The 26,683-nt window shown below is 52.1% G+C and overlaps 1 protein-coding gene across 1 annotated transcript in view; it reads right to left on the minus strand.

Annotated features, from left to right (window-relative positions):
- The window catches only part of LOC124018325 (Krueppel-like factor 5), a 70,265-nt gene that overhangs the window by 4,643 nt on the left and 38,939 nt on the right, over positions 1–26,683 (minus strand). The window contains exons 8-9 of the mRNA XM_046333598.1: positions 18,864–19,947; positions 7,822–7,881 (exon numbers count right to left, since the gene is read on the minus strand). Coding sequence (XP_046189554.1) covers positions 7,822–7,881; positions 18,864–19,947 — 1,144 coding nt within the window. The remainder of the gene's footprint in view (positions 1–7,821; positions 7,882–18,863; positions 19,948–26,683) is intronic.

Below are 26,683 nucleotides of genomic sequence, written 5' to 3' on the forward strand. Positions count from 1 at the left end.
GTGCTTTACTGCAGGAGGGACTGGTGCACTTCACAAAATAGATGGCTTCATGAGGGAGGGAAAATGATGTGGATATATTGAAGCAACATCGCAAGATGTCAGTCAGGAAGTTAAAGCTTGGTCATAAATGGGTCTTCCAAATGGACAATGACCCCAAGCATACTTCCAAAGTTGTGGCAAATGGTTTAAGGACAACACAGTCAAGGTATTGGAGTGGCCATCACAAAGCCCCGACCTCAATCCCATACAGAATTTGTGGACAGAACCGAAAAAGCGTGTGCGAGCAAGGAGACCTACAAACCTGACCTGACTCAGTTACACCAGCTCTGTCAGGAGGAATGGGCCAAAAGTCACCCAACCTATTGAGGGAAGCTTGTGGAAGGATACCCGAAACGTTTGACCCACGTTAAACAATTTAAAGGCAATTTCTACCAAATACTAATTGAGTGTATGTAAACTTCTGACCCACTGGGAATGTGATGAAAGAAATAAAAGCTGAAATAAATCCTTCTCTCTACTATTATTCTGACATTTCACATTCTTAAAATAAAGTGGTGATCCTAACTGACCTAAAACAGGGATTTTTGACTAGGATTAAAATGTCAGGAATTGTGAAATACTGAGTTTAAATGTATTTGGCCAAGGTGTATGTAACCTTCTGACTTCAACTGTGTGTGGGGTAATATATATATATTTATATATTTGCCAAGAGCTGAGCAAAGAAAAGAGTCCCCTAATCCAGCAGGTCCTGGGGCTGAGTTCACCAACCTGTTCTACTAACACACTGAAGCCTCAGTCCCCTCATCCAGCTGGTCCTGGGGCTGAGTTCACCAACCTGTTCTACGAACACACTGAAGCCTCAGTCCCCTCATCCAGCTGGTCCTGGGGCTGAGTTCACCAACCTGTTCTACGAACACACTGAAGCCTCAGTCCCCTCATCCAGCTGGTCCTGGGGCTGAGTTCACCAACCTGTTCTACTAACACACTGAAGCCTCAGTCCCCTCATCCAGCTGGGGCTGAGTTCACTAACCTGTTCTACGAACACACTGAAGCCTCAGTCCCCTCATCCAGCTGGTCCTGGGGCTGAGTTCACCAACCTGTTCTACGAACACACTGAAGCCTCAGTCCCCTCATCCAGCTGGTCCTGGGGCTGAGTTCACCAACCTGTTCTACTAACACACTGAAGCCTCAGTCCCCTCATCCAGCTGGTCCTGGGGCTGAGTTCACTAACCTGTTCTACTAACACACTGAAGCCTCAGTCCCCTCATCCAGCTGGTCCTGGGGCTGAGTTCACTAACCTGTTCTACTAACACACTGAAGCCTCAGTCCCCTCATCCAGCTGGTCCTGAGTTCACTAACCTGTTCTACTAACACACTGAAGCCTCAGTCCCCTCATCCAGCTGGTCCTGGGGCTGAGTTCACTAACCTGTTCTACTAACACACTGAAGCCTCAGGACCAGAACATCCAATCAATGGATAAACCAAATTACAACACTACAATACTTATTCACAAACACAAGAACAAAGCTAAATGCAGTCCTATCTGGCCCTAAATCCAGCTGGATAACTGACAATGGTTACTGATCAAAACCTTAGAAAAACCTTGACACAGTACAGGCTCAGTGAGCACAGCCTTGCCATTGAGCTGAGTAGACACAGGAAAACGAAACACCAAAATATATAACAATTAGTTTCATTTTTCCCAAATGTGAAACCCTTATTCAAGGTTTCAAAGACCTCATGAGGATAGGCTGGTCCTGTTGGGGACGCAGAGAGCTGTGGGTTGGCAGAGCACTACATCAAAGACCTCTCTGATGAGAGTCCAGCTGGTCCTGTTGGGGAGTTCACAGAAGCTGTTCTACTAACTACACTGAAGACCTCAGTCCCCTGATGAGAAAAGGCTACCTGTCATGTTAGGGGAGGACGTTCAGAGAGCTGTTTGGCAGAGCACTACATTGAAGACCTCTCTGATGAGGATCCCCGTCCTGTTGGGGGAGTTCACCAGACCTGTTCTGGCAGAGCACTACTCAAGCCTCTCCTCTGATCCAGCTGGTCCTGTTGGGGAGTTCACAGAACCTGTTCTGGCAACACTACTGAAGCTCAGCCTGCCATCCAGGAGGGACAGTGTCCTGACAGACCAATCAACCTAACATGTCCTCTACTGTCTACTTATTGTTATTGTTCAATGTGTTGGTAATTGCTGTTACTGTTGTCCTGTTGACAATATTGATTCATATTAATTATGTTAATATTGTAAACCTCCAAAGAAAGCTTTGGCAAAATGACACCTACTCATTACAGAGTTTTTTTTGATTTTTGTAAATATTTTCTACATTGTAGAATAATAGTGAAGACATCAAAACCCTGAAATAACACAGCATGGAATCATGTAGTAACCAAAATAGTGTTAAACAAATCAAAATATATTTTATATGTATGTGTGGAAAAAGTCAAGGGGTCTGGATACTTTCTGAATGCAGGATATATATAATATATATGTGGCTCTGTGTGAAACCAGTTGAAGTGAAAAGAGCCGTCTCCATGGGAGAGACCAGCCCCGGTCCTGGAGGGGTTGTGGGAGTTCAGGGGTGAACCTGTTCCCCTCCCCAACGAGGGGACAGGGAGCAGGGAGGCACGCAGTGGCAGACATGTCTGGACTAGTAGAGTTGTGTTAGAGACACCACCCTCTAGGCTCCACTCCTCCCCCTCCTCAGAGACAGGTGGATTGCTCCACTCCTCCCCCTCTTCCTCAGAGACAGGTGGATTGCTCCACTCCTCCCCCTCCTCAGAGGCTGGTGGATTGCTCCAACCTCCCCTCCTCAGAGACAGGTGAATTGCTCCACTCCTCCCCTCCTCAGAGACAGGTGGATTGCTCTACTCCTCCCCTCCTCAGAGACAGGTGGATTGCTCCAGTCCCCCATCCTCAGAGACAGGTGGATTGCTCCACACCTCCTCCTCCTCCTCAGAGACAGGTGGATTGCTCCAACATCCTCCCCCTCCTCAGAGACAGGTGGATTGCTCCAAATCCTCCACCTCCTCAGAGGCAGGTGGATTGCTCCACACAAACCCAAGAACAGAGACAGGTGGATTGCTCCATCCTCCCTCTCAGAGACAGGTGGATTGCTCCACCATCCCCTCCTCCTCAGAGACAGGTGGATTGCTCCTCCTCCCCCTCCTCAGAGACAGGTGGATTGCTCCAGCCTCCCCCATCCTGAGAAGAGACAGGTGGAAACGAAACGACCAAAATGGATTATAACAATTAGTTTCATTCCCAAATGTGAAACCCTCCTCAGAGACAGGTGGATTGCTCCAGACCTCTCCCCCTCCTCAGAGACAGGTGGATTGCTCCTGTCCCCCTCAGAGACAGGTGGATTTCTCCACACGCCCCTCCTCCTCAGAGACAGGTGGATTGCTCCACTCCTCCCCCTCAGAGACAGGTGAATTGCTCCCCCTCCTGTCCTCAGAGACAGGTGGATTGCTCCACTCCTCCCCTCCTCCTCAGAGACAGGTGGATTTCTCCCTGTCCCCCTCCCCCTCAGAGACAGGTGGGGTTTCTCCACTCCTCCCCTCCTCCTCAGAGACAGGTGACCTGTCCTCCTCCCCCTCAGAGACAGGTGGATTTCTCCACACCTCCCCAAAGACCTCCTCAGAGACAGGTGGATTGCTCCACTCCTCCCCCTCCTCCTCAGAGACAGGTGGATTGCTCCACTCCTCCCCCTCAGAGACAGGTGGATTGCTCCACGCCTCCCCCTCAGAGACAGGTGGATTGCTCCACGCCTCCCCCTCAGAGACAGTGTTGCTCCACCAATCCCCTCAGAGACAGGTGGATTGCTCCACTGTCCCCTCAGAGTTCAGGTGGATTGCTCCACTCCTGTCCCTCAGAGACAGGTGGATTCTCCATTCCTCCCCCTCAGAGACAGGTGGATTGCTCCAATCTCCCCCTCAGAGACAGGTGGATTGCTCCATGACACTCCCCATCAGAGACAGGTTTTTTGCTCCACTTTCAGAACAGGTGGATTTTCCACATTCCCCCTCAGAGACAGGTGGATTGCTCCACTCAATCAGAGACAGGTGGATTGCTCCACTCCTCCTCCTCCTCAGAGACAGGTGGATTGCTCCACTCCTCCTCCTCAGAGACAGGTGGATTGCTCCACTCCTCCTCCTCCTCAGAGACAGGTGGATTGCTCCACTCCTCCTCCTCCTCAGAGACAGGTGGATTGCTCCACTCCTCCTCCTCCTCAGAGACAGGTGGATTGCTCCACTCCTCCTCCTCCTCAGAGACAGGTGGATTGCTCCACTCCTCCCCCTCAGAGACAGGTGGATTGCTCCACTCCTACCCCTCAGAGACAGGTGGATTGCTCCACTCCTCCCCCTCCTCCTCAGAGACAGGTGGATTGCTCCACTCCTCCCCCTCCTCCTCAGAGACAGGTGGATTGCTCCACTCCTCCCCCTCCTCCTCAGAGACAGGTGGATTGCTCCACTCCTCCCCCTCCTCAGAGACAGGTGGATTGCTCCACTCCTCCCCCTCCTCAGAGACAGGTGGATTGCTCCACACCTCCCCTCAGAGACAGGTGGATTTCTCCACTCCTCCCCCTCCTCAGAGACAGGTGGATTGCTCCACTCCTCCCCCCTCCTCAGAGACAGGTGGATTGCTCCACACCTCCCCCCTCCTCAGAGACAGGTGAATTTCTCCACTCCTCCTCAGAGACAGGTGGATTGCTCCACTCCTCCCCCCTCCTCAGAGACAGGTGAATTTCTCCACTCCTCCTCAGAGACAGGTGGATTGCTCCACTCCCCCCCTCCTCAGAGACAGGTGAATTTCTCCACACCTCCCCTCCTCCTCAGAGACAGGTGAATTTCTCCACACCTCCCCCTCCTCCTCAGAGACAGGTGAATTTCTCCACACCTCCCCCTCCTCCTCAGAGACAGGTGAATTTCTCCACACCTCCCCCTCGTCCTCAGAGACAGGTGAATTTCTCCACACCTCCCCCTCCTCCTCAGAGACAGGTGGATTGCTCCACTCCTCCCCCTCCTCCTCAGAGACAGGTGGATTGAGTTCACCTCAAATGATTAACCTGCCCATAGTCAAGGCCCTTCAGTCACACACACACACTTCCTGCCTCTCATTCACCTCCGTTGGAGGCCCTCGTTTCATCTCTCCAACAGCATCCATTATCCAGATTGTTGGAGCAGAGAGAGTGTGTGTGTGTGTGTGTGTGTGTGTGTGTGTGTGTGTGTGTGTGTGTGTGTGTGTGTGTGTGTGTGTGTGTGTGTGTGTGTGTGTGTGTGTGTGTGTGTGTGTGTGTGTGTGTGTGTGTGTGTGTGTGTGTGTGTGCACCCTTGTCAAACAGTCCATGTCATAAAACCACTAGCAATTCCAACCTGAACCACACAGATACGTCATCTCCGACAGAGAGAGAGATTTAATAACCACCACAATCTATTGGACGATAAGTGGCTGCGTTTCCCTGATCAAACTACTAGACGAGGAATATAGAGACACAGGGATATGTTTCTGACTGCCTGGAGAACCACACCTAAACCACAGGTCCTTGTTTACATGGCTTATCTCCTATTACTCTCTCTGAGGGAGGGAGGGAGGGAGAGAGGGGGGAGGGAGAGAGAGAGGGGGGAGGGAGGGGTGGAGAGAGGGAGAGAGGGAGAGAGAGAGAGAGAGACCATGGCCTGATGACTCCTCGCTGTCCCCAGTCCACCTGGTCGTGCTGCGGCTCTAGTTTCAACTGTTCTGCCTGCGGCTGTGGAACCCTGACCTGTTCACAGGACGTGCTACCTGTCCCAGACCTGTTGTTTTCAACTCTTTCTCTCTACTGCAGCTGCTGTCTCTAACTACCTGAACGCTCGGCTATGAAAAGCCACCTGCCATTTACTCCTGAGGTATTGACTTGCTGCACCCTCTACAACCACTGTGATTATTATTATTTGACCCTGCTGGTCATTTATGAACATTTGAACATCTTGGCCATGTTCTGTTATAATCTCCACCTGGTACAGCCAGTAGAGGACTGGTCACCCCTCAGAGTCTGGTTCCTCTCTACCCAGTACAGCCAGAAGAGGACTGGCCACCCCTCAGAGTCTGGTTCCTCTCTACCCAGTACAGCCAGAAGAGGACTGGCCACCCCTCAGAGTCTGGTTCCTCTCTACCCAGTACAGCCAGAAGAGGACTGGCCACCCCTCAGAGCCTGGTTCCTCTCTACCCAGCACAGCCAGAAGAGGACTGGCCACCCCTCAGAGTCTGGTTCCTCTCTACCCAGTACAGCCAGAAGAGGACTGGCCACCCCTCAGAGTCTGGTTCCTCTCTACCCAGTACAGCCAGAAGAGGACTGGCCACCCCTCAGAGCCTGGTTCCTCTCTACCCAGCACAGCCAGAAGAGGACTGGCCACCCCTCAGAGTCTGGTTCCTCTCTACCCAGTACAGCCAGAAGAGGACTGGTCACCCCTCAGAGCCTGGTTCCTCTCTACCCAGTACAGCCAGAAGAGGACTGGTCACCCCTCAGAGCCTGGTTCCTCTCTACCCAGTACAGCCAGAAGAGGACTGGTCACCCCTCAGAGCCTGGTTCCTCTCTACCCAGTACAGCCAGAAGAGGACTGGTCACCCCTCAGAGCCTGGTTCCTCTCTACCCAGTACAGCCAGAAGAGGACTGGTCACCCCTCAGAGCCTGGTTCCTCTCTACCCAGTACAGCCAGTAGAGGACTGGTCACCCCTCAGAGCCTGGTTCCTCTCTACCCAGTACAGCCAGTAGAGGACTGGTCACCCCTCAGAGCCTGGTTCCTCTCTACCCAGTACAGCCAGTAGAGGACTGGCCACCCCTCAGAGCCTGGTTCCTCTCTACCCAGTACAGCCAGTAGAGGACTGGCCACCCCTCAGAGCCTGGTTCCTCTCTACCCAGTACAGCCAGTAGAGGACTGGCCACCCCTCAGAGCCTGGTTCCTCTCTACCCAGTACAGCCAGTAGAGGACTGGTCACCCCTCAGAGCCTGGTTCCTCTCTACCCAGTACAGCCAGAAGAGGACTGGTCACCCCTCAGAGCCTGGTTCCTCTCTACCCAGTACAGCCAGAAGAGGACTGGCCACCCCTCAGAGCCTGGTTCCTCTCTAGGTTTCTTCCTAGGGGAGTTTGGCCTAGCCCCCCCCCCCATGCTTCCACACCTGCATCGCTTTCCGTTTGGAGAGTTAAACTGGGTTTCTGTAGAAGCCCTTTGTGACATCTGCTTTCTAAAGACACGTGATTGGTTGAGGGAAGGCCGTAACGGAAGATGAAGAGGACATTTCAGAATGTTGCCAGTAGATATATCAGTCCAGTCCTGGAAGCCCATCATTCAACTGCACTGTGTTTCTCTCTGATACGACCGGTCTTACGCAGCACATTCCCCAACTGTTGACGCCCCCCCAGAATACCCCTTATCCCCAGAATACCCCTTATCCCCAGAGTACCCCTTATCCCCCAGAGTACCCCTTATCCCCCAGAGTACCCCTTATCCCCCAGAGTACCCCTTATCCCCCAGAATAACCCTTATCCCCCAGAGTAACCCTTATCCCCCAGAGTACCCCTTATCCCCCAGAGTACCCCTTATCCCCCAGAGTACCCCTTATCCCCCAGAATAACCCTTATCCCCCAGAATATTGAACAGCATATTGGAGGGAGGGGCGGAGCCGGGGGATAACCTCCCCCAAGCAGCATGTAAGAAATGAACGCCTAGCGCATGCCAAGACTACGCTCCTGCCTAACAACACCACGAGGAACCACCAAAAATAAAGAGAGGAGCAACGCCTCCTTTAACGGTCCATTAGAAAGAGGTCTTACCAGTGTGGGTCCTCAGGTGGGCTTTCAGATGGGAAGACTTGGTGTAGACTTTCTTACATCCTGGGAAACAAAACACAGAGAAGAGCAAAGCCATCAGGATGAGGAAAATGAGGTTCAGGAATACGCACAACATACATGAAATGTTGTGATCCGCAACGCGAGTCCTCTGATCCGCAACGCGAGCCCTCTGATCCGCAACGCGAGCCCCCTGATCCGCAACGCGAGCCCTCTGATCCGCAACGCGAGCCCTCTGATCCGCAACGCGAGCCCTCTGATCCGCAACGCGAGCCCTCTGATCCGCAACGCGAGCCCTCTGATCCGCAACGCGAGCCCTCTGATCCGCAACGCGAGCCCTCTGATCCGCAACGCGAGCCCTCTGATCCGCAACGCGAGCCCTCCTCTGATCCGCAACGCGAGCCCTCTGATCCGCAGCCCTCTGATCCGCAGCGAGCCCTCTGATCCGCAACGCGAGCCCTCTGATCCGCAACGCGAGCCCTCTGATCCGCAACGCGAGCCCTCTGATCCGCAACGCGAGCCCCCTGATCCGCAACGCGAGTCCCCTGATCCGCAACGCGAGCCCTCTGATCCGCAACGCGAGTCCTCTGATCCGCAACGCGAGCCCTCTGATCCGCAACGCGAGTCCTCTGATCCGCAACGCGAGCCCTCTGATCTGCAACGCGAGCCCTCTGATCCGCAACGCGAGCCCTCTGATCCGCAACGCGAGTCCTCTGATCCGCAACGCGAGCCCTCTGATCCGCAACGCGAGCCCTCTGATCCGCAACGCGAGCCCCTGATCCGCAACGCGATCCGCCCCCTGATCCGCAACGCGAGCCCCTGATCCGCAACGCGAGCCCCTGATCCGCAACGCGAGTCCTCTGATCCGCAACGCGAGCCCTGATCGGCAATGCGAGCCCCGGCAATGATCCGCAACGCGAGCCCTCTGATCCGCAACGCGAGCCCCCTGATCCGCAACGCGAGTCCTCTGATCCGCAACGCGAGCCCCCTGATCGGCAATGCGAGCCCCCTGATCCGCAATGCGAGCCCTCTGATCCGCAACGCGAGCCCTCTGATCCGCAACGCGAGCCCCCTGATCCGCAATACTCTCTACAGTATGTGTTCTACAATACTATCTCTCAATGGAATGATGTTATACAATACTATTTGTTCAATACTATGTAGATCTGTGTATTCCGCTGTTCTAGAATACTATACATCTGTGTTTTCCGCTGTTCTAGAATACTATACATCTGTGTATTCCGCTGTTCTAGAATACTATACATCTGTGGATTCCGCTGTTCTAGAATACTATACATCTGTGGATTCCGCTGTTCTAGAATACTATACATCTGTGGATTCCGCTGTTCTAGAATACTATACATCTGTGGATTCCGCTGTTCTAGAATACTATACATCTGTGGATTCCACTGTTCTAGAATACTATACATCTGTGGATTCCGCTGTTCTAGAATACTATACATCTGTGGATTCCGCTGTTCTAGAATACTACACATCTGTGGATTCCGCTGTTCTAGAATACTACACATCTGTGGATTCCGCTGTTCTAGAATACTATACTGTGCATTCGGAAAGTATTCAGACACATTGAATTTTTCCACATTGTTAAGTTACAGCCTCATTCTAAAATATAGAGATGAATTATATTTAAAAATATATTTGAAAAATCAGTGTATTCAGCCCTTTAGTCTGTACTTTGTTGAAGCACCTTTGGCAGCGATGACATGCACTGTCAACTGTGGGACCTTATATAGACAGGTGTGTGCCTTTCCAAATCATGTCCAATCATTAGAATTTACCTCCCTGTTCTGCAACACCGCCTCCCTGTTCTGCAACACCGTCTCCCTGTTCTGCAACACCGTCTCCCTGTTCTGCAACACCGTCTCCCTGTTCTGCAACACCGTCTCCCTGTTCTGCAACACCGCCTCCCTGTTCTGCAACACCGCCTCCCTGTTCTGCAACACCTCCCCCCTGTTCTGCAACACCGCCCCCCTGTTCTGCAACACCGCCTCCCTGTTCTGCAACACCGTCTCCCTGTTCTGCAACACCGCCTCCCTGTTCTGCAACACCGCCTCCCTGTTCTGCAACACCGCCTCCCTGTTCTGCAACACCGCCTCCCTGTTCTGCAACACCGCCTCCCTGTTCTGCAACACCGCCTCCCTGTTCTGCAACACAGTCTCCCCGTTCTGCAACACCGTCTCTACAGAGTTCTGCAACACCGTCTCTACAGAGTTCTGCAACACCGTCTCCCTGTTCTGCAACACCGTCTCCCTGTTCTGCAACACCGTCTCCCTGTTCTGCAACACCGTCTCCCTGTTCTGCAACACCGTCTCCCTGTTCTGCAACACCGTCTCCCTGTTCTGCAACACCGTCTCCCTGTTCTGCAACACCGTCTCCCTGTTCTGCAACACCGTCTCCCTGTTCTGCAACACCGTCTCCCTGTTCTGCAACACCGTCTCCCTGTTCTGCAACACCGCCTCCCTGTTCTGCAACACCGCCTCCCTGTTCTGCAACACCTCCCCCCTGTTCTGCAACACCGCCCCCCTGTTCTGCAACACCGCCTCCCTGTTCTGCAACACCGTCTCCCTGTTCTGCAACACCGCCTCCCTGTTCTGCAACACCGCCTCCCTGTTCTGCAACACCGCCTCCCTGTTCTGCAACACCGTCTCCCTGTTCTGCAACACCGTCTCCCTGTTCTGCAACACCGTCTCCCTGTTCTGCAACACCGTCTCCCTGTTCTGCAACACCGACTCCCTGTTCTGCAACACCGTCTCCCTGTTCTGCAACACCGCCTCCCTGTTCTGCAACACCGTCTCCCTGTTCTGCAACACCGTCTCCCTGTTCTGCAACACCGCCTCCCTGTTCTGCAACACCGTCTCCCTGTTCTGCAACACCGTCTCCCTGTTCTGCAACACCGTCTCCCTGTTCTGCAACACCGTCTCTACAGAGTTCTGCAACACCGTCTCCCTGTTCTGCAACACCGTCTCCCTGTTCTGCAACACCGTCTCTACAGAGTTCTGCAACACCGTCTCCCTGTTCTGCAACACCGTCTCCCTGTTCTGCAACACTGCCCCCCTGTTCTGCAACACCGTCTCTACAGAGTTCTGCAACACCGTCTCCCTGTTCTGCAACACCGTCTCTACAGAGTTCTGCAACACCGTCTCCCTGTTCTGCAACACCGCCTCTACAGAGTTCTGCAACACCGTCTCTACAGAGTTCTGCAACACCGTCTCCCTGTTCTGCAACACCGTCTCCCTGTTCTGCAACACCGTCTCCCTGTTCTGCAACACCGTCTCCCTGTTCTGCAACACCGCCTCCCTGTTCTGCAACACCGCCTCCCTGTTCTGCAACACCGCCTCTACAGAGTTCTGCAACACCGTCTCCCTGTTCTGCAACACCGTCTCCCTGTTCTGCAACACCGTCTCCCTGTTCTGCAACACCGTCCCCCTGTTCTGCAACACCGCCCCCCTGTTCTGCAACACCGCCCCCTGTTCTGCAACACCGCCTCCCTGTTCTGCAACACCGCCTCCCTGTTCTGCAACACCGCCTCCCTGTTCTGCAACACCGCTCCCTGTTCTGCAACACCGTCTCCCTGTTCTGCAACACCGTCTCCCTGTTCTGCAACACCGCCTCCCTGTTCTGCAACACCGCCTCCCTGTTCTGCAACACCGTCTCCCTGTTCTGCAACACCGCCTCCCTGTTCTGCAACACCGCCTCCCTGTTCTGCAACACCGTCTCCCTGTTCTGCAACACCGTCTCCCTGTTCTGCAACACCGTCTCCCTACAGTTCTGCAACACCGTCTCCCTGTTCTGCAACACCGTCTCTCCAGAGTTCTGCAACACCGTCTCTACAGAGTTCTGCAACACCGTCTCCCTGTTCTGCAACACCGTCTCCCTGTTCTGCAACACTGCCCCCCTGTTCTGCAACACCGTCTCTACAGAGTTCTGCAACACCGTCTCCCTGTTCTGCAACACCGCCTCTACAGAGTTCTGCAACACCGTCTCTACAGAGTTCTGCAACACCGTCTCCCTGTTCTGCAACACCGCCTCCCTGTTCTGCAACACCGCCTCCCTGTTCTGCAACACCGCCTCCCTGTTCTGCAACACCGCCTCCCTGTTCTGCAACACCGCCTCCCTGTTCTGCAACACCGCCTCCCTGTTCTGCAACACCGCCTCTACAGAGTTCTGCAACACCGCCTCTACAGAGTTCTGCAACACCGTCTCCCTGTTCTGCAACACCGTCTCCCTGTTCTGCAACACCGTCCCCCTGTTCTGCAACACCGCCCCCTGTTCTGCAACACCGCCCCCTGTTCTGCAACACCGCCCCCTGTTCTGCAACACCGCCCCCTGTTCTGCAACACCGCCCCCTGTTCTGCAACACCGCCTCCCTGTTCTGCAACACCGCCTCCCTGTTCTGCAACACCGTCTCCCTGTTCTGCAACACCGTCTCCCTGTTCTGCAACACCGCCTCCCTGTTCTGCAACACCGCCTCCCTGTTCTGCAACACCGTCTCCCTGTTCTGCAACACCGTCTCCCTGTTCTGCAACACCGTCTCCCTGTTCTGCAACACCGTCTCCCTGTTCTGCAACACCGTCTCTACAGAGTTCTGCAACACCGTCTCCCTGTTCTGCAACACCGTCTCCCTGTTCTGCAACACCGTCTCTACAGAGTTCTGCAACACCGTCTCCCTGTTCTGCAACACCGTCTCCCTGTTCTGCAACACTGCCCCCCTGTTCTGCAACACCGTCTCTACAGAGTTCTGCAACACCGTCTCCCTGTTCTGCAACACCGCCTCTACAGAGTTCTGCAACACCGTCTCTACAGAGTTCTGCAACACCGTCTCCCTGTTCTGCAACACCGTCTCCCTGTTCTGCAACACCGCCTCCCTGTTCTGCAACACCGCCTCCCTGTTCTGCAACACCGCCTCCCTGTTCTGCAACACCGCCTCCCTGTTCTGCAACACCGCCTCCCTGTTCTGCAACACCGCCTCCCTGTTCTGCAACACCGTCTCCCTGTTCTGCAACACCGTCTCCCTGTTCTGCAACACCGTCTCCCTGTTCTGCAACACCGTCTCCCTGTTCTGCAACACCGTCTCCCTGTTCTGCAACACCGTCTCCCTGTTCTGCAACACCGTCTCTACAGAGTTCTGCAACACCGTCTCCCTGTTCTGCAACACCGTCTCCCTGTTCTGCAACACCGTCTCTACAGAGTTCTGCAACACCGTCTCCCTGTTCTGCAACACCGTCTCCCTGTTCTGCAACACTGCCCCCCTGTTCTGCAACACCGTCTCTACAGAGTTCTGCAACACCGTCTCCCTGTTCTGCAACACCGCCTCTACAGAGTTCTGCAACACCGTCTCTACAGAGTTCTGCAACACCGTCTCCCTGTTCTGCAACACCGTCTCCCTGTTCTGCAACACCGCCTCCCTGTTCTGCAACACCGCCTCCCTGTTCTGCAACACCGCCTCCCTGTTCTGCAACACCGCCTCCCTGTTCTGCAACACCGCCTCTACAGAGTTCTGCAACACCGTCTCCCTGTTCTGCAACACCGTCTCCCTGTTCTGCAACACCGTCTCCCTGTTCTGCAACACCGTCTCCCTGTTCTGCAACACCGCCCCCCTGTTCTGCAACACCGCCCCCTGTTCTGCAACACCTGCAACACCCCCCCTGTTCTGCAACACCGCCCCCTGTTCTGCAACACCGCCTCCCTGTTCTGCAACACCGTCTCCCTGTTCTGCAACACCGTCTCCCTGTTCTGCAACACCGCCTCCCTGTTCTGCAACACCGCCTCCCTGTTCTGCAACACCGCCTCCCTGTTCTGCAACACCGCCTCCCTGTTCTGCAACACCGCCTCCCTGTTCTGCAACACCGCCTCTACAGAGTTCTGCAACACCGCCTCTACAGAGTTCTGCAACACCGTCTCCCTGTTCTGCAACACCGTCTCCCTGTTCTGCAACACCGCCCCCTGTTCTGCAACACCGCCCCCTGTTCTGCAACACCGCCCCCTGTTCTGCAACACCGCCCCCTGTTCTGCAACACCGCCCCCTGTTCTGCAACACCGCCCCCTGTTCTGCAACACCGCCTCCCTGTTCTGCAACACCGCCTCCCTGTTCTGCAACACCGCCTCCCTGTTCTGCAACACCGCCTCCCTGTTCTGCAACACCGCCTCCCTGTTCTGCAACACCGCCTCCCTGTTCTGCAACACCGTCTCCCTGTTCTGCAACACCGTCTCCCTGTTCTGCAACACCGTCTCCCTGTTCTGCAACACCGTCTCCCTGTTCTGCAACACCGCCTCCCTGTTCTGCAACACCGCCTCCCTGTTCTGCAACACCGCCTCCCTGTTCTGCAACACCGCCTCCCCGTTCTGCAACACCGCCTCCCCGTTCTGCAACACCGCCTCCCCGTTCTGCAACACCGCCTCCCCGTTCTGCAACACCATCTCCCCGTTCTGCAACACCGTCTCCCTGTTCTGCTCCCATTTACAACACGCCAGTCCAGACATGCTGAGGAGTTGAGTAACCCTCCAATCCCAGAGCCAGAGGCTATCTGACATCATCTAACATTAGTGAGAGGGCACGAGAGCTGCTGACAAGCAGGAGGAGCACATGAGTATTACATTAGCCCAAGAGGAGTTTGTTTATGTGTGTGCGTGTGCGTGTGTGTGTGTGTGTGTGTGTGTGTGCGTGTGTGTGTGTGTGTGTGTGCGTGTGTGTTTCAGTGGACTGACTGGTGTGTTTTTCTAGCTGTGAAACACTGTCAGTTTAATGCAACCAATAAGAATCCGTCTCGGTCGTCCATTTCCTGTGTTTCTCTGACAGATCTCTAGAGCTTTGGTTGCATCCAAAACGACACCCTGTTCCCTACATAGTGCACTACTTTTGACCAGGATTCTGGTCACAACGAGGGCACTATGTAGGGAATAGGGCGCCGTTTAGGATACATCCTAGAGCTGGCTAAAAGCCTGCTGTCGATTACTGAATTATTCAACGTCATTCAGAGGCAAAACACACAGAGAATAGTAATGTTGACTAAATTCACTGAGTCAAACCACCGCCCATAACACAGGACACTGAGCTAATCAGACCACCGCCCATAACACAGGACACTATAGACACTGAGCTAATCAGACCACCACCCATAACACAGGACACTGAGCTAATCAGACCACCACCCATAACACAGGACACTGAGCTAATCAGACCACCGCCCATAACACAGGACACTGAGCTAATCAGACCACCACCCATAACACAGGACACTATAGACACTGAGCTAATCAGACCACCACCCATAACACAGGACACTGAGCTAATCAGACCACCGCCCATAACACAGGACACTGAGCTAATCAGACCACCACCCATAACACAGGACACTATAGACACTGAGCTAATCAGACCACCACCCATAACACAGGACACTGAGCTAATCAGACCACCACCCATAACACAGGACACTGAGCTAATCAGACCACCGCCCATAACACAGGACACTGAGCTAATCAGACCACCACCCATAACACAGGACACTGAGCTAATCAGACCACCACCCATAACACAGGACACTGAGCTAATCAGACCACCGCCCATAACACAGGACACTGAGCTAATCAGACCACCACCCATAACACAGGACACTACAGACACTGAGCTAATCAGACTACCGCCCATAACACAGGACACTGAGCTAATCAGACCACCACCCATAACACAGGACACTGAGCTAATCAGACCACCACCCATAACACAGGACACTGAGCTAATCAGACCACCACCCATAACACAGGACACTATGGACACTGAGCTAATCAGACCACCACCCATAACACAGGACACTGAGCTAATCAGACCACCACCCATAACACTGAGCTAATCAGACCACCGCCCATAACACAGGACACTGAGCTAATCAGACCACCACCCATAACACAGGACACTATAGACACTGAGCTAATCAGAACACCACCCATAACACTACAGACACAGAGCTAATCAGACCACCACCCATAACACTGAGCTAATCAGACCACCACCCATAACACAGGACACTGAGCTAATCAGACCACTGTCCATAACACAGGACACTATGGACACTGAGCTAATCAGACCACCACCCATAACACAGGACACTGAGCTAATCAGACCACCGCCCATAACACAGGACACTGAGCTAATCAGACCACCACCCATAACACAGGACACTATGGACACTGAGCTAATCAGACCACCACCCATAACACAGGACACTATAGACACTGAGCTAATCAGACCACCACCCATAACACAGGACACTGAGCTAATCAGACCACCACCCATAACACAGGACACTGAGCTAATCAGACCACCACCCATAACAGAGGACACTGAGCTAATCAGACCACCACCCATAACAGAGGACACTGAGCTAATCAGACCACCACCCATAACACAGGACACTGAGCTAATCAGACCACCACCCATAACACAGGACACTGAGCTAATCAGACCACCACCCATAACACTACAGACACAGAGCTAATCAGACCACCACCCATAACACTGAGCTAATCAGACCACCACCCATAACACTACAGACACAGAGCTAATCAGACCACCACCCATAACACTGAGCTAATCAGACCACCACCCATAACACTGAGCTAATCAGACCACCACCCATAACACTGAGCTAATCAGACCACCACCCATAACACTGAGCTAATCAGACCACCACCCATAACACTGAGCTAATCAGACCACCACCCATAACACAGGACACTGAGCTAATCAGACCACCAGCCATAACACAGGACACTGAGCTAATCAGACCACCAGCCATAACACAGGACACTGAGCTAATCAGACCACCGCCCATAACACAGGACACTGAGCTAATCAGACCACCACCCATAACACAGGACACTGAGCTAATCAGACCACCACCCATAACACAGGACACTGAGCTAATCAGACCACCACCCATAACACAGGACACTGAACTAATCAGACCACCACCCATAACACAGGACACTGAACTAATCAGACCACCACCCATAACACAGGACACTACAGACACTGAGCTAATTGATGGTAAACAACGTATTGCATGTGAGCTAGGAACAAGCACAACGTCTTCATGATAAACTGAAATAGACGACCAACACACAGAAAGTAAACCTAAAGTAAAGCTCTGCAGCTGAGAGAGGGAGGGAGGGAGGGAGGAGTCCTGACAGTAGAGGGAGGGAGGGAGGAGTCCTGACAGTAGAGGGAGGGAGGGAGGAGTCCTGACAGTAGAGGGAGGGAGGGAGGAGTCCTGACAGTAGAGGGAGGGAGGGAGGGAGGAGTCCTGACAGTAGAGGGAGGGAGGGAGGGAGGAGTCCTGACAGTAGAGGGAGGGAGGGAGGGAGGAGTCCTGACAGTAGAGGGAGGGAGGGAGGGAGGAGTCCTGACAGTAGAGGGAGGGAGGAGTCCTGACAGTAGAGGGAGGGAGGGGTCCTGACAGTAGAGGGAGGGAGGGAGGAGTCCTGACAGTAGAGGGAGGGAGGGAGGAGTCCTGACAGTAGAGGGAGGGAGGGAGGAGTCCTGACAGTAGAGGGAGGGAGGGAGGAGTCCTGACAGTAGAGGGAGGGAGGAGGCCTGACAGTAGAGGGAGGGAGGGAGGGAGGAGGCCTGACAGTAGAGGGAGGGAGGGAGGAGGCCTGACAGTAGAGGGAGGGAGGGAGGAGGCCTGACAGTAGAGGGAGGGAGGGAGGAATCCTGACAGTAGAGGGAGGGAGGGAGGAATCCTGACAGTAGAGGGAGGGAGGGAGGAGTCCTGACAGTAGAGGGAGGGAGAGAGGAGTCCTGACAGTAGAGGGAGGGAGGGAGGAATCCTGACAGTAGAGGGAGGGAGGGAGGCCTGCTGACAGTAGAGGGAGGGAGGGAGGCCTGACAGTAGAGGGAGGGAGAGAGGAGTCCTGACAGTAGAGGGAGGGAGGGAGGAATCCTGACAGTAGAGGGAGGGAGGGAGGCCTGCTGACAGTAGAGGGAGGGAGGGAGGCCTGACAGTAGAGGGAGGGAGGGAGGCCTGACAGTCGAGGGAGGGAGGGAGGCCTGACAGTAGAGGGAGGGAGAGAGGAGTCCTGACAGTAGAGGGAGGGAGGGAGGAGTCCTGACAGTCGAGGGAGGGAGGGAGGCCTGACAGTCGAGGGAGGGAGGGAGGCCTGACAGTCGAGGGAGGGAGGGAGGCCTGACAGTCGAGGGAGGGAGGGAGGTCTGACAGTCGAGGGAGGGAGGGAGGCCTGACAGTCGAGGGAGGGAGGGAGGTAGGGAGGAGTCCTGACAGTAGAGGGAGGGAGGGGTCCTGACAGTAGAGGGTGGGTGGGAGGAGTCCTGACAGTAGAGGGAGGGAGGGAGGGATAAGTCCTGACAGTAGAGGGAGGAGTCCTGTCAGTAGAGGGAGGAGTCCTGACAGTAGAGGGAGGGAGGGAGGGATAAGTCCTGACAGTAGAGGGAGGAGTCCTGTCAGTAGAGGGAGGAGTCCTGACAGTAGAGGGAGGAGTCCTGACAGTAGAGGGAGGGAGGGATAAGTCCTGACAGTAGAGGGAGGAGTCCTGTCAGTAGAGGGAGGAGTCCTGTCAGTAGAGGGAGGGAGGGATAAGTCCTGACAGTAGAGGGAGGGAGGAGTCCTGACAGTAGAGGGAGGAGTCCTGACAGTAGAGGGAGGAGTCCTGACAGTAGAGGGAGGAGTCCTGACAGTAGAGGGAGGAGTCCTGACAGTAGAGGGAGGAGTCCTGACAGTAGAGGGAGGAGTCCTGTCAGTAGAGGGAGGAGTCCTGACAGTAGAGGGAGGAGTCCTGACAGTAGAGGGAGGAGTCCTGACAGTAGAGGGAGGAGTCCTGACAGTAGAGGGAGGAGTCCTGACAGTAGAGGGAGGAGTCCTGTCAGTAGAGGGAGGAGTCCTGTCAGTAGAGGGAGGAGTCCTGACAGTAGAGGGAGGAGTCCTGTCAGTAGAGGGAGGAGTCCTGTCAGTAGAGGGAGGAGTCCTGACAGTAGAGGGAGGAGTCCTGACCTGGGAAGTCACAGTGGTGTATCCTCCTCTTCTCCAGGTCTGGGTTGGTCCTGCGGTTGTAGCGGACCTGCATGGACTGGTTCAGGCTTGGAGCTGGGCCGGAGCCTGGGGCTGGAGTTAGACTTGAGGCTGGGGGCCGAGCCACACCGGTGGGGGAGAGACTGGGGGAGACGCTGACTCCCAGCTTGGAGGCGATAGTGGCGGCATAGGAAGGGGGAGGGGAGAGGTTCTGAAGGAGGTCCTTCTGACGATCTGGGGAGCTGGGCTCTGAGCTGGGAGGAGAGGGGGGCAGGTAGGGGGCCTTGGCCTGATGGTGCTGGGGCTGCTGGAGGAAGTGAGGGTGAGGGTAGGCCCCTCCCACGCTGTGCAGCCCACCACAGTAGCTTGCCTTGGCACTCTGTAGTTGTTGGTGTTGCTGCTGGGCCTGGGCGGCTAAGTGTAGGTCGTGGAAGGTGTGCATGACGGGCGAGGGACCGGAACCTCCGTGATGCTGCCCCGCCCGGTGATGAACATGGTTGCCGTGGTGATGCATGGGCGCAAAAGGGGCGGAGTCCAGCTCCGCAGAGAGCAGCTGGAACAGAGAGTCGTCGTGAGGCAGATCGAACGACCCCAGCTCCTCCTTCACGTAAACAGAACCGCCCGTTGCCACGGCGTCAGAGGTCGGGTCACCACCACCGGACGGGCTGAACACGCTAGTGAACTCCGGTAACGAAGAAGAAACCGACGTTACCGTGGAAAGGCTGATGCTGTTACTGTGGACGCTACTGCTGGGGCAGTGAGGGCGAGGATGGGCGAAGGGAGAGGAGGCAGAGGGTTCTGTTTTGACCTGCTGGCCCATGCCTCCACCGTTACCCCCAGGCCCCGGGCGTGCCGGCCGACACAAGCCCATCCTCAGGTAGGCCAGGTCGGGCAGGAAGACGTTCATGTTGATGCTGTAAGGAGATCCGCCCTGGTCGTCGCCAAAGCAGTGATCCATCACGGAGGCGCTGTCCCGCCGAGACTTGTTCTGCTCTGGAGGGTCAGGATGGGGCATCAGGAGTGGTGTCTGGGGGGAGAGGTACTTATCCAGCTCACTCTTCCCTGTCTGAGGAGAAAAGACAAGACTTACTTAAAAGGTTGGCTCATTATTATTTCTGAACCAAATCTCTATTTTGGATGTAAATGGAATGTTATAAAAAAAATAACCATGATGTTTTTTTGGGGGCGATTTCACTTTGTTTTAATTAACTTAATAGAGAAACAATCCTTTAATTGATTTAGTTTTAATTAACTTAATAGTGAAACAATCCTTTAATTGATTTAGTTTTAATTAACTTAATAGTGGAAACAATACTTTAATTGATTTAACTTAATAGTGGAAACAATACTTTAATTGATTTAACTTAATAGTGAAACAATCATTTAATTGACTTAATAGTGGGAACAATCCTTTAATTGATTTTGTTTTAATTAACTTAATAGTGAAACAATCCTTTAATTGATTTAGTTTTAATTAACTTAATAGTGAAACAATCCTTTAATTGATTTAGTTTTAATTAACTTAATAGTGAAACAATCCTTTAATTGATTTAGTTTTAATTAACTTAATAGTGAAACAATCCTTAATTGATTTAGTTTTAATTAACTTAATAGAGAAACAATCCTTTAATTGATTTAGTTTTAATTAACTTAATAGTGAAACAATCCTTTAATTGATTTAACTTAATAGTGAAACAATCCTTTAATTGATTTAGTTTTAATTAACTTAATAGTGAAACAATCCTTTAATTGATTTTGTTTTAATTAACTTAATAGTGGAAACAATCCTTTAATTGATTTAGTTTTAATTAACTTAATAGTGAAACAATCCTTTAATTGATTTAGTTTTAATTAACTTAATAGTGAAACAATCCTTTAATTGATTTAGTTTTAATGAACTTAATAGTGAAACAATCCTTTAATTGATTTAGTTTTAATTAACTTAATAGTGAAACAATCCTTTAATTGATTTAGTTTTAATTAACTTAATAGTGAAACAATCCTTTAATTGATTTTGTCTTACATCTTTGATCATCAACATGCTGCATTCTGGGACATGAAGTTCAATCAACATGCTGCATTCTGGGACATGAAGTTCAATCATTTACAGATCAAATGTGTTGGTACCCGTACAGCTCATTGCAATAATGCTTCATTCCTCCTGAAAAGAGATGAAATTAAAAGCTCATTTCATCACGATTACTCGCCTTCGGTGTGTGTCAGAATAAAGCATAGAAGCTGTGAAAAAGAGATTTAATTATCGCTTATTCTACAAATATATTCTAAAAGAAAAATGGCCTGGACACATTTGTTGGTACCCCTCAGAAAAGATCATAAATAATTAGATTATAGTGATAAGAAAACGAATTTGTTTCTTTAATTGTCGTCATCACACACACACACACACACACACACACACACACACACACACACACACACACACACACACACACACACACACACACACACACACACACACACACACACACACACACACACACACACACACGCCTCCAATAATTTTAGTAATCAGTCATCCAGCCCATTTAAATGGGGGTAAAGTAGTCACTGTGCTGTTTGGTATCATTGTGGTCACCACACTGACCATGGACCAGAGTAAAGTAGTCACTGTGCTGTTTGGTATCATTGTGTTGTACCACACTGACCATGGACCAGAGTAAAGTAGTCACTGTGCTGTTTGGTATCATTGTGGTCACCACACTGACCATGGACCAGAGTAAAGTAGTCACTGTGCTGTTTGGTATCATTGTGGTCACCACACTGACCATGGACCAGAGTAAAGCTACAGAGAGATTTGTCTGAGATCAGAAAGACAATAAAAGACAATAAAAGACCAGCCTGGTAAAAAGTCAAGGCTACGAGACCATCTCCAAGCAGCTTGATGTTCCTGTGACGAACAGTTGAAAATATTATTTAAGAAGACGTTTTTAAGGTCCGTGGAACTGTGGAACAACCTTCCTGGGCGCGGCAGCAAGAGGGAGAAAATCGACCCCAGATTGATCAGGAGAGTGGGAATGGAAGAAAAGGAAGAACCAAGGATAACTGCCAAATAGATACAAGCTGAACTCCAACGTGTTCCGCTTTTTTGGGAGCGAAAGTGGATTCCATAGAAGAAGAAGACCCAGGAGGACTCCACTTTTGAAAAAAATGGGGGAAAAAAAGCCAGACTGGATTTTGCTAAAATGCATATTGACAAGCCACAATCCTTCTGGGAGAATGTCCTTTGGACAGATGAGTCAAAACTGGAGCTTTTTGGCAAATCACATCAGCTGGGACGCTGGGTTATGTGTTGGGGCTGCTGTGTTGCGCCTGGCACAGAGGGGTGCCTTGAATCAGTGCAGGACGCCATACCTACAGTGAAACATGGAGGAGGCTGGGTAATGTGTTGCGCCTGGCACAGGGTGCCTTGAATCAGTGCAGGACGCCATACCTACAGTGAAACATGGAGGAGGCTGGGTAATGTGTTGGGGCTGCTGTGTTGCGCCTGGCACAGGCTGCCTTGAATCAGTGCAGGACACCATACCTACAGTGAAACATGGAGGACGCTGGGTTATGTGTTGGGGCTGCTGTGTTGCGCCTGGCACAGAGGGGTGCCTTGAATCAGTGCAGGACACCATACCTACAGTGAAACATGGAGGAGGCTGGGTAATGTGTTGGGGCTGCCGTGTTGCGCCTGGCACAGGGTGCCTTGAATCAGTGCAGGACGCCATACCTACAGTGAAACATGGAGGAGGCTGGGTAATGTGTTGGGGCTGCTGTGTTGCGCCTGGCACAGGGTGCCTTGAATCAGTGCAGGACACCATACCTACAGTGAAACATGGAGGACGCTGGGTTATGTGTTGGGGCTGCTGTGTTGCGCCTGGCACAGAGGGGTGCCTTGAATCAGTGCAGGACGCCATACCTACAGTGAAACATGGAGGAGGCTGGGTAATGTGTTGCGCCTGGCACAGGGTGCCTTGAATCAGTGCAGGACGCCATACCTACAGTGAAACATGGAGGAGGCTGGGTAATGTGTTGGGGCTGCTGTGTTGCGCCTGGCACAGGGTGCCTTGAATCAGTGCAGGACACCATACCTACAGTGAAACATGGAGGACGCTGGGTTATGTGTTGGGGCTGCTGTGTTGCGCCTGGCACAGAGGGGTGCCTTGAATCAGTGCAGGACGCCATACCTACAGTGAAACATGGAGGAGGCTGGGTAATGTGTTGCGCCTGGCACAGGGTGCCTTGAATCAGTGCAGGACGCCATACCTACAGTGAAACATGGAGGAGGCTGGGTAATGTGTTGCGCCTGGCACAGGGTGCCTTGAATCAGTGCAGGACGCCATACCTACAGTGAAACATGGAGGAGGCTGGGTAATGTGTTGGGGCTGCTGTGTTGCGCCTGGCACAGGGTGCCTTGAATCAGTGCAGGACGCCATACCTACAGTGAAACATGGAGGAGGCTGGGTAATGTGTTGGGGCTGCTGTGTTGCGCCTGGCACAGGGTGCCTTGAATCAGTGCAGGACGCCATACCTACAGTGAAACATGGAGGAGGCTGGGTAATGTGTTGCGCCTGGCACAGGGTGCCTTGAATCAGTGCAGGACGCCATACCTACAGTGAAACATGGAGGAGGCTGGGTAATGTGTTGCGCCTGGCACAGGGGGCCTTGAATCAGTGCAGGACGCCATACCTACAGTGAAACATGGAGGAGGCTGGGTAATGTGTTGGGGCTGCTGTGTTGCGCCTGGCACAGGGTGCCTTGAATCAGTGCAGGACGCCATACCTACAGTGAAACATGGAGGAGGCTGGGTAATGTGTTGCGCCTGGCACAGGGTGCCTTGAATCAGTGCAGGACGCCATACCTACAGTGAAACATGGAGGAGGCTGGGTAATGTGTTGCGCCTGGCACAGGGTGCCTTGAATCAGTGCAGGACGCCATACCTACAGTGAAACATGGAGGAGGCTGGGTAATGTGTTGCGCCTGGCACAGGGTGCCTTGAATCAGTGCAGGACGCCATACCTACAGTGAAACATGGAGGAGGCTGGGTAATGTGTTGCGCCTGGCACAGGGGGCCTTGAATCAGTGCAGGACGCCATACCTACAGTGAAACATGGAGGAGGCTGGGTAATGTGTTGCGCCTGGCACAGGGGGCCTTGAATCAGTGCAGGACGCCATACCTACAGTGAAACATGGAGGAGGCTGGGTAATGTGTTGTGCCTGGCACAGGGGGCCTTGAATCAGTGCAGGATGCAATGAAATGACAAGACTATCATGGCATTCTGGAGCGAAACGTACTGCCCAGCGTGAGAAATCTCTGTCTCAGTCGCAGGTTTCCTCCAACAAGAAAACGACCCAAAACACACAGCTAAACACGTCCATAGAATAGAAAACAACAAAACATTAATCTGGAGAGGCCTTCTAATGACTCCTGATCTGAATCCTAGTCTGGAGAGGCCTTCTAATGACTCCTGATATGAATCCTAGTCTGGAGAGGCCTTCTAATGACTCCTGATCTGAATCCTAGTCTGGAGAGGCCTTCTAATGACTCCTGATATGAATCCTAGTCTGGAGAGGCCTTCTAATGACTCCTGATATGAATCCTAGTCTGGAGAGGCCTTCTAATGACTCCTGATCTGAATCCTACAGTCTGGAGAAAGCACCCATCAAACCTGAGACAGCTGGAGCAGTTTGCTCAGGAAGAGTGGGCCGAACTACCTGTTAACAGGTGCAGAAAGCACCCATCAAACCTGAGACAGCTGGAGCAGCTTGCTCAGGAAGAGTGGGCCGAACTACCTGTTAACAGGTGCAGAAAGCGAGCAGTTTGCTCAGGAAGAGTGGGCCGAACTACCTGTTAACAGGTGCAGAAAGCACCCATCAAACCTGAGACAGCTGGAGCAGCTTGCTCAGGAAGAGCTGGCCGAACTACCTGCTAACAGGTGCAGAAAGCACCAATCAAACCTGAGACAGCTGGAGCAGCTTGCTCAGGAAGAGCGGGCCGAACTACCTGTTAACAGGTGCAGAAAGCACCAATCAAACCTGAGACAGCTGGAGCAGCTTGCTCAGGAAGAGCGGGCCGAACTACCTGTTAACAGGTGCAGAAAGCACCCATCAAACCTGAGACAGCTGGAGCAGCTTGCTCAGGAAGAGCGGGCCGAACTACCTGTTAACAGGTGCAGAAAGCACCCATCAAACCTGAGACAGCTGGAGCAGCTTGCTCAGGAAGAGCGGGCCGAACTACCTGTTAACAGGTGCAGAAGTCTCACTGAGAGCTACAGAGAACATTTGATTGTAGTGATTACCTCTGAAGGTTGTGCCACAAAATATATTATTAATATTATTACAATATTATGTTGAATAAAAACATTTTAAAAAACAAAGTCTGATTTCCATTAAATAAATAATAGATAATTACTTTAGTAAATGTCAAGTTATTTCAGAGAAAATTGTACATTCCTTGTCTTTTTTTGTGAAGAGGTACCAACAAACCTGAACATGTCTGTAATACCTCATACAGATGGAGGATCATAATTTGACCTATATCGTCGCAGCAAAATAATCCTGCAGCAATAGGATCTGAACGTTTAGTCCATAATGTTACTTGATCGGTCGATAGACTATTAGCTGGCTCGAAAAGTAATATAATAATAATAATAATATGCCATTTAGCAGACGCTTTTATCCAAAGCGACTTACAGTCATGTGTGCATACATTCTACGTATGGGTGGTCCCGGGAATCGAACCCACTACCCTGGCGTTACAAGCGCCATGCTCTACCAACTGAGCTACAGAACCACTACGTTGATAAAGTGCAATACTGTGAAATACAAATTGTGTGTTAGTAGAATGGGTTTATCGATGCAAGGGGGAAATCCTCCGCAAGAAAAGAGTGATCAAATTAAGATACTACATTCCGTACAGTCCATTTATTAAGAGTTCGGAGCCAGTGTTTGACTGTGTCATGCTGAAACTATGTGGTGGCCAGTGGGATGAGGAGTCCGGTAGTAATGTCTGATAGGACAGACAGAGTCACCAGGCAGACATGTGTCAAGTAGCCTTCAGTGAGCTGCTGCCACATTCCCACCTCAGCTGTAAACTGTCCTCACACCAACCAGACCAGAGGGCTTTAAACAGGCCCTGTCTGCTTCCCAAACGGCACCCACAGGGCTGTGATTAAAACTAGTGCACTACATAGGGAATAGGCTGCCATTAACTTCGGGTTAAAAGTAGTGCACTATATAGGGAATAGGGTGCCATTAACTTCGGGTTAAAAGTAGTGCACTACATAGGGAATAGGGTGCCATTAACGTTGGGTTAAAAGTAGTGCACTACATAGGGAATAGGGTGCCATTAACGTTGGGTTAAAAGTAGTGCACTACATAGGGAATAGGGTGCCATTAACGTCGGGTTAAAAGTAGTGCACTACATAGGGAATAGGGTGCCATTAACTTCGGGTTAAAAGTAGTGCACTACATAGGGAATAGGGAGCCATTAACGTTGGGTTAAAAGTAGTGCACTACATAGGGAATAGGGTGCCATTAACGTTGGGTTAAAAGTAGTGCACTACATAGGGAATAGGGAGCCATTAACTTCGGGTTAAAAGTAGTGCACTACATAGGGAATAGGGTGCCATTAACTTCGGGTTAAAAGTAGTGCACTACATAGGGAATAGGGTGCCATTAACGTTGGGTTAAAAGTAGTGCACTACATAGGGAATAGGGAGCCATTAACTTCGGGTTAAAAGTAGTGCACTACATAGGGAATAGGGTGCCATTTGGGACAGCAGCCTACTGACAGGTGG

This window comes from Oncorhynchus gorbuscha, unplaced genomic scaffold (genome assembly GCF_021184085.1).
Source record: "Oncorhynchus gorbuscha isolate QuinsamMale2020 ecotype Even-year unplaced genomic scaffold, OgorEven_v1.0 Un_scaffold_473, whole genome shotgun sequence".
In the NCBI taxonomy this organism is placed as follows: Eukaryota; Metazoa; Chordata; class Actinopteri; order Salmoniformes; family Salmonidae; genus Oncorhynchus; species Oncorhynchus gorbuscha.